The sequence below is a fragment of the Salvelinus namaycush genome, unplaced genomic scaffold (genome assembly GCF_016432855.1).
Source record: "Salvelinus namaycush isolate Seneca unplaced genomic scaffold, SaNama_1.0 Scaffold480, whole genome shotgun sequence".
NCBI classification, from domain to species: domain Eukaryota; kingdom Metazoa; phylum Chordata; class Actinopteri; order Salmoniformes; family Salmonidae; genus Salvelinus; species Salvelinus namaycush.
The window spans coordinates 17285-30389 of NW_024061176.1; the positions used below are offsets into that span (position 1 = coordinate 17285).

Genomic DNA, 13105 nt, shown 5'->3' on the forward strand with positions numbered 1-13105 from the left:
GTTGGTTAATGACAGGGTCTAGTCAGAGTTGGTTAATGACAGGGTCTAGTCAGAGTTGGTTAATGACAGGGTCTAGTCAGAGTTGGTTAATGACAGGGTCTAGTCAGAGTTGGTTAATGACAGGGTCTTATCAGAGTTGGTTAATGACAGGGTCTTATCTGAGATGGTTAATGACAGGGTCTAGTCTGAGTTGGTTAATGACAGGGTCTAGTCAGAGTTGGTTAATGACAGGGTCTAGTCAGAGTTGGTTAATGACAGGGTCTAGTCAGAGTTGGTTAATGACAGGGTCTAGTCAGAGTTGGTTAATGACAGGGTCTTGTCATAGTTAATGACAGGGTCTAGTCAGAGTTGGTTAATGACAGGGTCTAGTCAGAGTTGGTTAATGACAGGGTCTTATCTGAGATGGTTAATGACAGGGTCTAGTCTGAGACCTCTAGTCAAGAGCTATGACATGCAGGTACACACTTACACACACACACACACACACACACAATGCCATCTTCTAACTGAGAGAGTTTGTTATCCGATATTAGCCATATTCTTCATATTACATTGACTTCACTCCTAACTCCTGACCTCTAACCTCTAGGTTCAGAAGTGGTTGTTTAAGAAGACAGTGCGTGAGCTGCACTACAGTGGTGGTGATGCTGCGTTTCTAGACGAGGCGGTGAAGTATCTGGCAATCAACATCTATGACAAGAACAAGCGAGAACATGCCGGCCGCGTCGCTATCATCCTCACCGCCAGCGCCAATCCCCGGCCTCTCCGCTCCACCGTCAAGCTGCTTCGGAAGAAAGACATTACCACCCTGACGCTGGCGCTGGGTCCGGAGGCTAGCTGGACACAGGTTAATGACATCACGAAGGCCAAGCCTGACAACAGGGCTTACCAGCTGAACAGCGTGTCTGAGCTGCCGGACAACTTTATGGAGGTCACTGACTACCTCTGTACCCTGGGGCTGGAGCCGGAGACCCCCAAGTCCCCGCCCGCCAAGCCTGGCATGGCTAAACTTAGCCTTGGTACCACCACCACCACACAGCCTCCCCTGCTGGAGACCATCCCCACCCTGACCTCTACCCTGACCTCCACCCTGTCCCAACACCTCCCCAACCCCATACAGCCTACTGACATGGCCCCTACAACTACTTCTCCCTCTCCTTCCTCTCTCTCCTCCTCTTCCTCCCTCTCTTCCTCTCCTCCCTCTAAATACGTGACATTTATCCTGGAAGGTTCTGACTCGGTTGGGGAGGTGGGATTTAACGCCTCTCTCCTCTTTCTGGAGGAAGTGATATCACAGCTGGCAGAGGAAGGGGATGAGTCCGTGCGTGTTACAGTTATACAATACTCGGAAACGGTCACCGTGGAGATAACGCGCTGGGAAATACGGTGGCAGAGAACCAAGTTGCTAAGGAGACTGCGGGAGATCCGCTGGAGGGGTGGGGACAAGACCAACACGGGTGCAGCAATTGGCCAGACCTACCAGGAAGTGATTACTGATAGGCCCTCCTCCACCCCTACCTCCCCCCAGCTAGTCTTCCTGGTGACAGAGAACCCCCCCACCGACGTGATCATGCGCCCCCCCTCCTCCCACACACACACCCGGGTGTATCCCATCGGGGTAGGGCCGAAGGTTAGAGAGGTGGACCTGATGCCTCTCAGCTCCCCACAGCGCCCCCTCATGGTGGAGGACTATACCAGCCTTACCTCTCTGGTTACCACTGTGGTTAATATCACCAGAAACTCCCTCTCTCCTCGCTCCCCCACCCTGCCTCCCCTAAGACTCACCCCCACACTGGCCCCCAGAGCCACCCTGCCTCCCTCAGGTAGAACACTCACACACTCACGCACACACACACAGAAACAAACACATATATACACTGACTTTGTTGAGATGGTGCTGCAGTGGATTAAATAAAATAAAATTGTAAATGCTTACTTACAAGCCCTTAACCAACAATGCTGTTAAACATTTTTTTTAAATAAAATTAACAAATAAATAAAGAGCAGCAGTAAATAACAAAAGTGAGGCTATATACAGGGGGTACCGGTACAGAGTCAATGTGGAGGCTATATACAGGGTGGTACCGGTACAGAGTCAATGTGGAGGCTATATACAGGGTGGTACCGGTACAGAGTCAATGTGGAGGCTATATACAGGGGGTACCGGTACAGAGTCAATGTGGAGGCTATATACAGGGGGTACCGGTACAGAGTTAATGTGGAGGCTATATACAGGGTGTTACGGTACAGAGTCAATGTGGAGGCTATATACAGGGGTTACATGTACAGAGTCAATGTGGAGGCTATATACAGGGGGTACCTGTACAGAGTCAATGTGGAGGCTATATACAGGGGGTACCGGTACAGAGTCAATGTGGAGGCTATGTACAGGGGGTACAAGTACAGAGTCAATGTGGAGGCTATATACAGGGGGTACCTGTATAGCGTCAATGTGGAGGCTATATACAGGGGGTACCAGTACAGAGTCAATGTGGAGGCTATATACAGGGTATTATGTTACAGAGTCAATGTGGAGGCTATATACAGGGGGGTAACGGTACAGAGTCAATGTGGAGGTTATATACAGGGGGTACCGGTACAGAGTCAATGTGGAGGCTATATACAGGGGGTACCAGTACAGAGTCAATGTGGAGGCTATATACAGGGTATTACGGTACAGAGTCAATGTGGAGGCTATATACAGGGTATTATGTTACAGAGTCAATGTGGAGACTATATACAGGGGGTAACGGTACAGAGTCAATGTGGAGGCTATATACAGGGTATTACGGTACAGAGTCAATGTGGAGGCTATATACAGGGTATTACGGTACAGAGTCAATGTGGAGGCTATATACAGGGTATTACGGTACAGAGTCAATGTGGAGGCTATATACAGGGGGTACCGGTACAGGGTCAATGTGGAGGCTATATACAGGGTATTACGGTACAGAGTCAATGTGGAGGCTATATACAGGGTATTACGGTACAGAGTCAATGTGTGGGGGTACCGGTTAGTCGAGGTGATTGACGTAATATGTACATGTAGGTTGAGTTAACGGCGGTCTTACGGGCTCCTGACCAATTCTGCTATTTTGTGTGTTTTCTGACACTGAGCTTAACTTTAATTTTATATAATATTTCCACCATTATTTCTTATGACCGAAAAGAGTTTCTGGACATCAGAACAGCAATCACTAACCTTGATTTGGATGATGAATTCTACATCAACGAGTCGGCAGCTCTACCCCGAGCCAGGCCCTGATCCCGGGACTCTAAATAAGAAGTGGCGGCCATAGAGAGGAAAGCGAGGTGGCAACATGACTAGACTACATTGGCATCTAGACTACATTGGCCCTCTGTTCTATTGACGTACAGTCACTAGAAAACAAACTGGACGAGCTTCCTATCCTATCAACCTGAACAACTCTAATATTCTAGGTTTCTCGGAGTCGTGGCTGAACAAGGACATGGATAAAATACACCTCATATGTTTTTCCATGTAAACAACTATTTACCAAACGAGTGATCTATATTTTTCGTAGCTGTCTATTTATGCCAAGCTACACGTCTCCAAGGTGTACCCATCTCAAAAGAGCTGAAATGGTCAAACAACACTACACGGACACTGTGGGGAAGAAGTCACGACAGCGACTCTTCAACCTCAGGCTGAAGGAATTAGGCCTTTCCTCGTGGGCCCTCACAGTGTTCTACAGAAGCACCATCGGGAACATCCCAGCCTGGTATAGCAACTCCTCTACATCCCAGCCTGGTAGAGCAACTCCTCTACATCCCGGCCTGGTATAGCAACTCCTCTACATCCCAGCCTGGTATAGCAACTCCTCTACATCCCAGCCTGGTATAGCAACTCCTCTACATCCCAGCCTGGTATAGCAACTCCTCTACATCACAGCCTGGTAGAGCAACTCCTCTACATCCCAGCCTGGTAGAGCAACTCCTCTACATCCCAGCCTGGTATAGCAACTCCTCTACATCCCAGCCTGGTATAGCAACTCCTCTACATCCCAGCCTGGTATAGCAACTCCTCTACATCCCAGCCTGGTATAGCAACTCCTCTACATCCCAGCCTGGTATAGCAACTCCTCTACATCCCAGCCTGGTATAGCAACTCCTCTACATCCCAGCCTGGTAGAGCAACTCCTCTATATCACAGCCTGGTATAGCAACTCCTCTACATCCCAGCCTGGTATAGCAACTCCTCTACATCACAGCCTGGTATAGCAACTCCTCTACATCACTGCCTGCCCTCCAGGACACCTACAACAACAGGTGTCGCAGGAAAGACAATAAGGATATCAGGGACGTCAGCCATCTGAGCCATGACCTGTTCTCCCCACTTCCATCAGTCAGACGTGGGCAGTATAGAAGCATCATGGCAAAAACTGGAAGATTGGCAAATGGTTTCTACCCCCCCAGACCATAAGGCTGTTGAATAGCCACCACTAGTCAGCTACCTGCTCTCCCTGTCCTGCTCCTGCCACCAGACTTCCTGCTCCACAATGGACATGTATCAGTCTTACAGTTATTATTATGATTATTATAAATTATGATTATCATTGTTTTTAACTTCTCTTTTTGACTGTTGGAGCTCAGAGCTTCAGAATTTCACTGTAGTCTGCAATTACATCTGCGACCCTGTGCATGTGACTAATAAACTCATCTAATCATCTACAGGGCTGTTTCGCTAGCAGAGACTAGAATACATTTCAGGAATCATCTGATAACATTGAGGGGTTTATCACATCAGTCAATAAGCTAAGCTACAAGACTGTTTTGCTAGCACAGACTGGAATATGTTCTGGGATTCTTCCGATGGCATTGAGGAGTACACCACATCAGTCACTGGCTTCATCAATAAGTGCATGGATGACGTTGTCCCCACAGTGACCATACGTACATACCCCAACCAGAAGCCATGGATTACAGGCAAAATCCGCACTGAGCTAAAGGGTAGAGATGCCAATTTCAAGGAGCGGGACTCTAACCCGGACGCTTATAAGAAATCCCGCTATGCCCTCTGAACCATCAAACAGGCAAAGTGTCAATACAGGACTAAGATTGAATCCTACTACACTGATGCTCATCAGATGTGGCAGGACTTGCAAACTATTACGGACTACAAAGGGAATCCCAGCCATGAGCTGCCCAGTGACACAAGCCTACCAGACGAGCTAAATTACTTCTGTGTACGCTTCGAACACTGAAGCATGCATGAGAGCACCAGCTGTTCTGGATGACTGTGTGATCACGCTCGCCGTAGCCGATGTGAGTAAGCCCTTTAAACAGGTCAACATTCACAAGGCCACAGGGCTAGGCGGATTACCAGGGGGTATTCTCCGAGCATGCGCTGACCAACTGGTAAGTGTCTTCACTGAAATGTTCAACCTGGCAAAGACTGTAATATCTACATGTTTCACAATGGTTCCTGTGCCCAAGAACACCAAGGTAACCTGCCTAAATGACTACCGACCCGTAGCACTCACGTCTGTTGCCATGAAGTGCTACTGATACTGCACGGCAAGCGTTACCGGAGAGCCAAGTCTAGGTCCAGAAGGCTTCTTAAGACTGCTGAACATCTAATCACATGGCTACCCAGACTATTTGAATTGACCTCCCCCCTTTTGTACGCTGCTGCTACTTGCTGTTTATTATTTATACATAGTCACTTTACCCCTACCTACATGTACATATTACCTAAATTACCTCGACTAACCTGTACCCCTGCACATTGACTCGTTGCCAGTACCCCTTGTATATAGCCTCGTTATTGTTATTTTATTGTTGCTTTTCTATTTTTGACTTTAGTTTATTTAGTAAATATTTTTCTTAACACTTATCTTTCTTAAAACTGCATTGTTGGTTAAGGGATTGTACATAAGAATTTCACGGTAAGGTGTGCTACACCCGTTGTATTAGGCGCATGTGACAAATAACATTTGATTTGATAGACCCACACACCACACCCACATTTGTGAATATAGATGAGGTCTGGTGAATTCCTCTACTACTCTGTGATTGGTTGATATCCTGTGACCTCTGACCCAGTGCCATGCAGGAAGCCGATGGATGTCCTGTTCCTGCTGAGAGGCGGGAATAGGGCGGGGCCAGAGACTGACGGGCAGCCAGAGGGCGGGACAGAATTTGAGGACATGAAGACGTTTGTCAAAGCCTTCGTCAACAGCGCTGATATTGGTACGCCTGCTGGCCAATCAGAACACAGTTTTCACTGAACCACCTAATCACAACACAGCTCTTACTGTACCATCCAATCACAACACAGCTCTTACTGAACCATCCAATCACAACACAGCTCTTACTGAACTACCCAACATTAACATGAAAAAGTAACACAAAGTGAAAGAACACATTGCTGAAGGCAGAGAACGATGGTCTGTAAGAGACTGGAAATATAATTCCCGGGGGATGTGTTTTCAGGTCGGAACGAGACGCAGGTGGGTGTGGTTACATACGGAGAGACCAGTAGTGTGGGCGTGGCCTGGAGAGAGGAGCAGGACAGGACACACCTGCTGACCCTGGTGGACCAGCTGACCAGTCCGACACACACACACACCGCACTGGGTAATACGCACACACACCACTGGGTAATACACACACCACTGGGTAATACACACACCACTGGGTATTACACACACACCACTGGGTAATACACACACACCACTGGGTAATACACACACACCACTGGGTAATACACACACACCACTGGGTAATACACACACACCACTGGGTAATACACACACACCACTGGGTAATACACACACCACTGGGTAATACACACACCACTGGGTATTACACACACACCACTGGGTAATACACACACCACTGGGTAATACACACACACCACTGGGTAATACACACACCACTGGGTAATACACACACACCACTGGGTAATACACACACCACTAGGTAATACACACACACACACACCACTGGGTAATACACACATACCACTGGGTAATACACACACACCACTGGGTAATACACACACCACTAGGTAATACACACACACACACACCACTGGGTAATACACACACCACTAGGTAATACACACACACACACACCACTGGGTAATACACGCACCACTGGGTAATACACGCACCACTGGGTAATACACACACACCACTGGGTAATACACACACCACTGGGTAATACACACACACCACTGGGTAATACACACACCACTGGGTAATACACACATACCACTGGGTAATACACACACCACTGGGTAATACACGCACACCACTGGGTAATACACACACCACTAGGTAATACACACACACACACACCACTGGGTAATACACACACCACTGGGTAATACACGCACCACTGGGTAATACACACACACCACTGGGTAATACACACACATCACTGGGTAATACACACACACCACTGGGTAATACACACACATCACTGGGTAATACACACACACCACTGGGTAATACACACACCACTGGGTAATACACGCACCACTGGGTAATACACACACACCACTGGGTAATACACACACACCACTGGGTAATACACACACACACACCACTGGGTAATACACACACCACTGGGTAATACACACACCACTGGGTAATACACACACACCACTGGGTAATACACACACCACTGGGTAATACACACACCACTAGGTAATACACACACACCACTGGGTAATACACACACCACTGGGTAATACAAACACCACTGGGTAATACACACACCACTGGGTAATACACACACCACTGGGTAATACACACACACACACACCACTGGGTAATACACACACCACTGGGTAATACACACACACACACACACACACCACTGGGTAATACACACACCACTGGGTAATACACACACACACACACACACACCACTGGGTAATACACACACCACTGGGTAATACACACACACACACCACTGGGTAATACACACGCACACAATCCCTACGACATCAGAGCGCAACGTATGTTTGTTGTTGTTGAACGCTGTCGAACACTGAAACCTGAACTAAAGACCTCGGTTTAAAAGCTGACAGTGTTTTTATATACTTTCATTATATTTTGAATCCTGACGCTCTGTTGGGATAAATTGCTGTGAGCGCTGCTATCTGACCCGGGATCCTGCCAGATTCCATATAGGGGGAGAGACGCAAAATCCCAGCTAGCCTAGCTGGCTCGGCGGCCTCAAATGGAGGTTGCTATTGAACGTTTCCAGCGTTGCAGGAGCTGCGTTTACTTTGCTTTGTTCCGGGACAATGTGGACTGCGTTGACTTTCAATGTAGCAACTGCTTGCTTGTGGAGGACTACAGGAGCGAAGTAGCTACTCTTAGCAAGCAAGTAGCAAACCTACATAAGGTACTGGGGAATCCACGGCCACCTACTTTTTATTTTACTTCCACTCCAGTAGCTGGACGCCGCTCTGGTCTGGTGGAAGTTTCACCGCCGTGTCGGCTCTCCTCAGCCGACTTGCCGGTGCTCAGCAGGGTTCCATCCCCGAAGGGGTCTCCCCCTTCCCTGGAGAACGGAGCTGATCTTGACCCAACCAACCAGCCATGGAGGTACGTTACTCGCCGTGGAAGACGAAGAAGGTGTCCCTCTGGCAACTGGGGTCTCCATGGAGAAATTGAGCCCGGAACTGACACAGACCAAAAACAGCTTTGCCGCCCTGGATCCAGAGGTTCCGGCGCCTTCGTCCGTGTTGGCTTCCTAATCAAGATCGGATCCGGAGGTAGCTGCGTCTTAATCCTCGGTTCTTTCTCCCTCTCCGGTGACTTCTACCCTTGGGTTCAGATCCTCGGAGCTCCTCGGAGGCCTGAGATACCGGCCCATTCAACATCACCAGCTGTCATCATAGGCAGCTCTATGGTGAGAATCATCTCGGTCCCCAAGGCGAAATCCCTGTGCTACCCAGGAGCACAAGTACAGGACATAACAAGGCTGCTTCCAACTGTTCTACCACAGATGCCGGGAGCTGACTCTGTCGTAGTCCATGTGGGGTCAAACGACATCAGGAGGGCTAGCTCGGAACATCTGAAAATTGATTTTAAAGAACTGATTTTTGAAATAAAATAAAATAAAATAATGCCAGCCTGCTAATACAGCTAAACAGATCTAACTGAAAATCCCTTGGAGGGGGAAGCCCTGTGGAGTTACCACTGAACATGTGGACTATCTAACTGAAAATCCATATCGGCGTCCAAAATCCAAAATCCAGGAGCCATACAACAAACTAGTAGCCTAGTAAATAGTTAGGCTATATGTTCTTCAAGTTTTGCAATCCCATAGGCAGCACGGTTAGAGCCATTTCACTGTAAGGTACCAAGTGACAAATAAACTTTGATTTGATTTGTAACATACATTCGAATTTAACAGATGAACAGTTGATATTTTACATTGAAGTAGTGCATTCGGAAAGTATTCAGACCCCTTGACTTTTTACACATTGTGTTACGTTACGGCCATATTCTGAAATTGATTAAATGTTTTTTTTCCCGCATCAATCTACACACAATACGCTATAATGACAAAGCTAAAACAGGTTTAACATTTTTGCAAATGTAAAAGAAAAATTACAGAGATATCACATTTACATAAGTATTCAGACACTTTATTCAGTGCTTTGTTGAAGCAGCTTAGGCAGCAATTACAGCCTCATGTCTTCTTGGGTATTATGCTACAAGCTTGACACACTTGGGATTTTCTCACATTCTCTGCAGCTCCTTTCAAGCTCTGTCAGGTTGGATGGGGAGGGTTTTCAGGTCTCTACAGAGATGTTCAATCAGGTTCAAGTCCAGCCTCTGGCTGGGCCCGAAGCCACTCCTGCGTTGTCTTGGCTGTGTGCTTACGGTCGTTGTCCTGTTGGAAGGTGAACCTTCGCAACAGTCTGAGGTCCTGAGCACTCTGGAGCAGGTTTTCATCAAGGATCTCTCCCAGTCCCTGCCTCTGAAAAACATCTCCACAGCATGATGCTGCCACCACCATGCTTCACCGTAGTGATGGTGCCAGGTTTACTCCAGATGGGACGTTTGGCATTCAGGCCAAACACTTCAATCTTGGTTTCACCAAACCAGAGAATCTTGTTTCTCATGGTCTGAGAGTCCTTTGGGTGCCTTTTGGAAAACACCAAGCGACTGTCATTTGCCTTTTACTGAGGAGTGGCTTCCATCTGACCACTTTACCATAAAGGCCAGATTGGTGGAGTGCTGCGGAGATGGTTGTCTTTCTGGAAGGTTCTCCCATCTCCACAGAGGAACTCTGGAGCACTGTCAGAGTGACCATCAGGTTCTTGATTGCTCAGTTTGGCCCTGTGTCCAGCTCTAGGAAAAGTCTTGGTGGTTCCGAACTTCTTCTATTTAAGAATGATGAAGGTCATTGTGTTCTTGAGGACCGTCAATGTTACAGAAATGTTTTGGTACCCTTCCCCAGACACAATCCTGTCTCGGAGCTCTACAGACAATTCCTTTGACCTCATGGCTTGGTTTTTCATCTGACATGCACTGTCAACTGTGGGACTTATATAGACAGGTGTGTGCTTTTCCAAATCATGTCCAATTTACCACATATGGATGCCAATCAAGTTGTAGAAACATCTCAATCAATGGAAACAGGATGCACCTGTAACGGCTCTCGTTTGTGGAAGGAAGAGTAGACCAAAGCGCAGCGTGGAAAGTGTTCATGATTCTTTTATTCAAAAAACATTCAAACAAAATAACAAAAGCGAAAACGAAAGGGCACAGTTCTGTCAGGCTAAGACACTAAACAGAAAACAAGATCCTACAACTTAATGGTGGGAAAAAGGGCTAACTAAGTATGATCCCCAATCAGAGACAACGGTAGACAGCTGCCTCTGATTGGGAACCACACTCGGCCAAAAACAAAGAAACAGAAGACATAGAATTTCCCACCCGAGTCACACCCTGACCTAACCAAACATAGAGAATAATAAGGATCTCTAAAGTCAGGGCGTGACAGTACCTGAGCTCAATTTCGAGTCTCATATCAAAGGGTCAGAATACTTATGTAAAAAAGGTATTTATTTATTTTTAATACATTTGCAAAAATTTCTAAAAACCTGTTTTTGATTTGTCATTATGGGGTATTGTGTGTAGATGTTTTGGTATTATTAGAAGGCTGTAACGGAGCAAAATGTGGAAAAAGGGAAGCAGTCTAAATGCTGTTGTTAGTAGTCTGCCCTAGACAGTGTTGCAGAATCCTAGACAGGGCAGTCCATTATATTGAGGTTGGGAGAAAAGTCCATGCAAAACATTGTTGAATTCACAAGTTCTGCTGACAGGTCCATGACAATCTGACATTGTTTTCTCTTTCTGAAGCTGATAGTCCTTTTCCAGATACAGCATAAATGACTGCTACAGATTAAAACAATCTGCCAACTCAGTAAATAGACCATGCCAGGTAACACACACACGCACCATACAGGGTAACATACACACATCGCGCTGTGTAACACACACACATCACGCTGGGAAACACACACATCGCGCTGTGTAACACACACACCGTATCATCTGATGGTATCTCTTTCTCTGTGATCAGGTGCTGCGTTGCGATTTGCTGTCCAAACATCCATCTCTCCGTCTAGTGGGGGCAGAGTGGGTGTGGCCAAGGTGGTGGTTATGCTGGTGATTGACAGGTCGACTGACCAACTACAGGAGGCAACTAATGAGGCGCTGACCGCAGGTTAGTGATGACATCAGAAGGAGGACCACAGGTTAGTGATGACATCAGAAGGAGGACCACCGTTTTGAGGTGATATCTTAACGAGGACCACAGTTTAGTGGTGACATCATAACGAGGACCACAGTTTAGTGGTAACATCATAAGGAGGGCAGGAAGTTAGTGGTGACATCATAACGAGGACAGGTTAGTGGTGACATCATAACGAGGACAGGTTACTGGTGACATCATAAGGAGGGCAGGAGGTTAGTGGTGACATCATAACGAAGACCACAGTTTAGAGGTGACATACCGAGGACCACAGGTTAGTGGTGATATTACGAGGACCACAGGTTAGTGGTAGCATCATAAGGATGGCAGCAGGGTAGTGGTGACATCATAACGAGGACAGGTTAGTGGTGACATCATAAGGAGGGCAGGAAGTTAGTGGTGACTTCATAAGGAGGACCACGGGTTAGTGGTGACATCATAAGGAGGGCAGCAGGTTAGTATTGACATCATAAGGAGGAACGCAGGTTAATGGTGACATCATAACGATGATAGCAGGTTAATGGTGACATCATAACGAGGACTGCAGGTTAGTGGTGACATCATAACAACCACAACAGTTTAGTGATGACATCATAACTCTGCCAACAGGCGTGTCAGTTTTCCCCATCGGCATCGGGCCCGGTTACGACAGAGGTGAACTGAGCCTGCTTGGTTCCCATGGCGACCAGGACAACACACTCCACCTTAACAGCATGGAGGAGCTAATGATGCTGTTAACACTGGACAAGAGCTACACAGAAAAACTCTGTAGAGGTATAGTACTGGACCAGAGCTACCTGGAGAGATTATGATAATGATGATGATGATATTGATGAAGACGACGATGATGGTAATGATGGTGATGATGGTGGTTATGCTGATGGTGATGATGGTGATGGTGATGATGGTGATGATGGTGATGATGATGGTGATGGTGGTGATGATGATGGTGATGGTGGTTATGCTGGTGGTGATGATGGTGATGGTGGTGATGATGATGATATTGATGAAGATGACGATGATGACAATTGTGATTATGATGGTGATGGTGATGATGATGGTGGTGATGGTGATGGTGATGGTGGTGATGGTGATGGTGATGGTGGTGATGATGATGGCGGTGATGATGATGGTGATGATGGTGATGGTGGTTATGCTGGTGGTGGTGATGGTGGTAATGATGGTGATGATGATGGTGATGGTGGTGATGATGATGGCGGTGATGATGATGGTGATGGTGGTGATGCTGATGATATTGATGAAGATGACGATGATGACAATTGTGATTATGATGGTGATGGTGGTGATGATGGTGGTGATGATGGTGATGATGGTGGTGATGATGATGGTGGTG

At 47.0% G+C, this 13105-nt stretch overlaps 1 protein-coding gene across 1 annotated transcript in view; it reads left to right on the plus strand.

Moving 5' to 3' along the window:
• vwf (von Willebrand factor) overlaps positions 1 to 13105 on the plus strand; it is a gene marked incomplete at its 5' end in the record, with an annotated part of 113917 nt that overhangs the window by 11748 nt on the left and 89064 nt on the right. The window contains 5 exons of the mRNA XM_038986448.1: positions 590 to 1823; positions 6067 to 6213; positions 6457 to 6600; positions 11581 to 11724; positions 12361 to 12525. Coding sequence (XP_038842376.1) covers positions 590 to 1823; positions 6067 to 6213; positions 6457 to 6600; positions 11581 to 11724; positions 12361 to 12525 — 1834 coding nt within the window. The remainder of the gene's footprint in view (positions 1 to 589; positions 1824 to 6066; positions 6214 to 6456; positions 6601 to 11580; positions 11725 to 12360; positions 12526 to 13105) is intronic.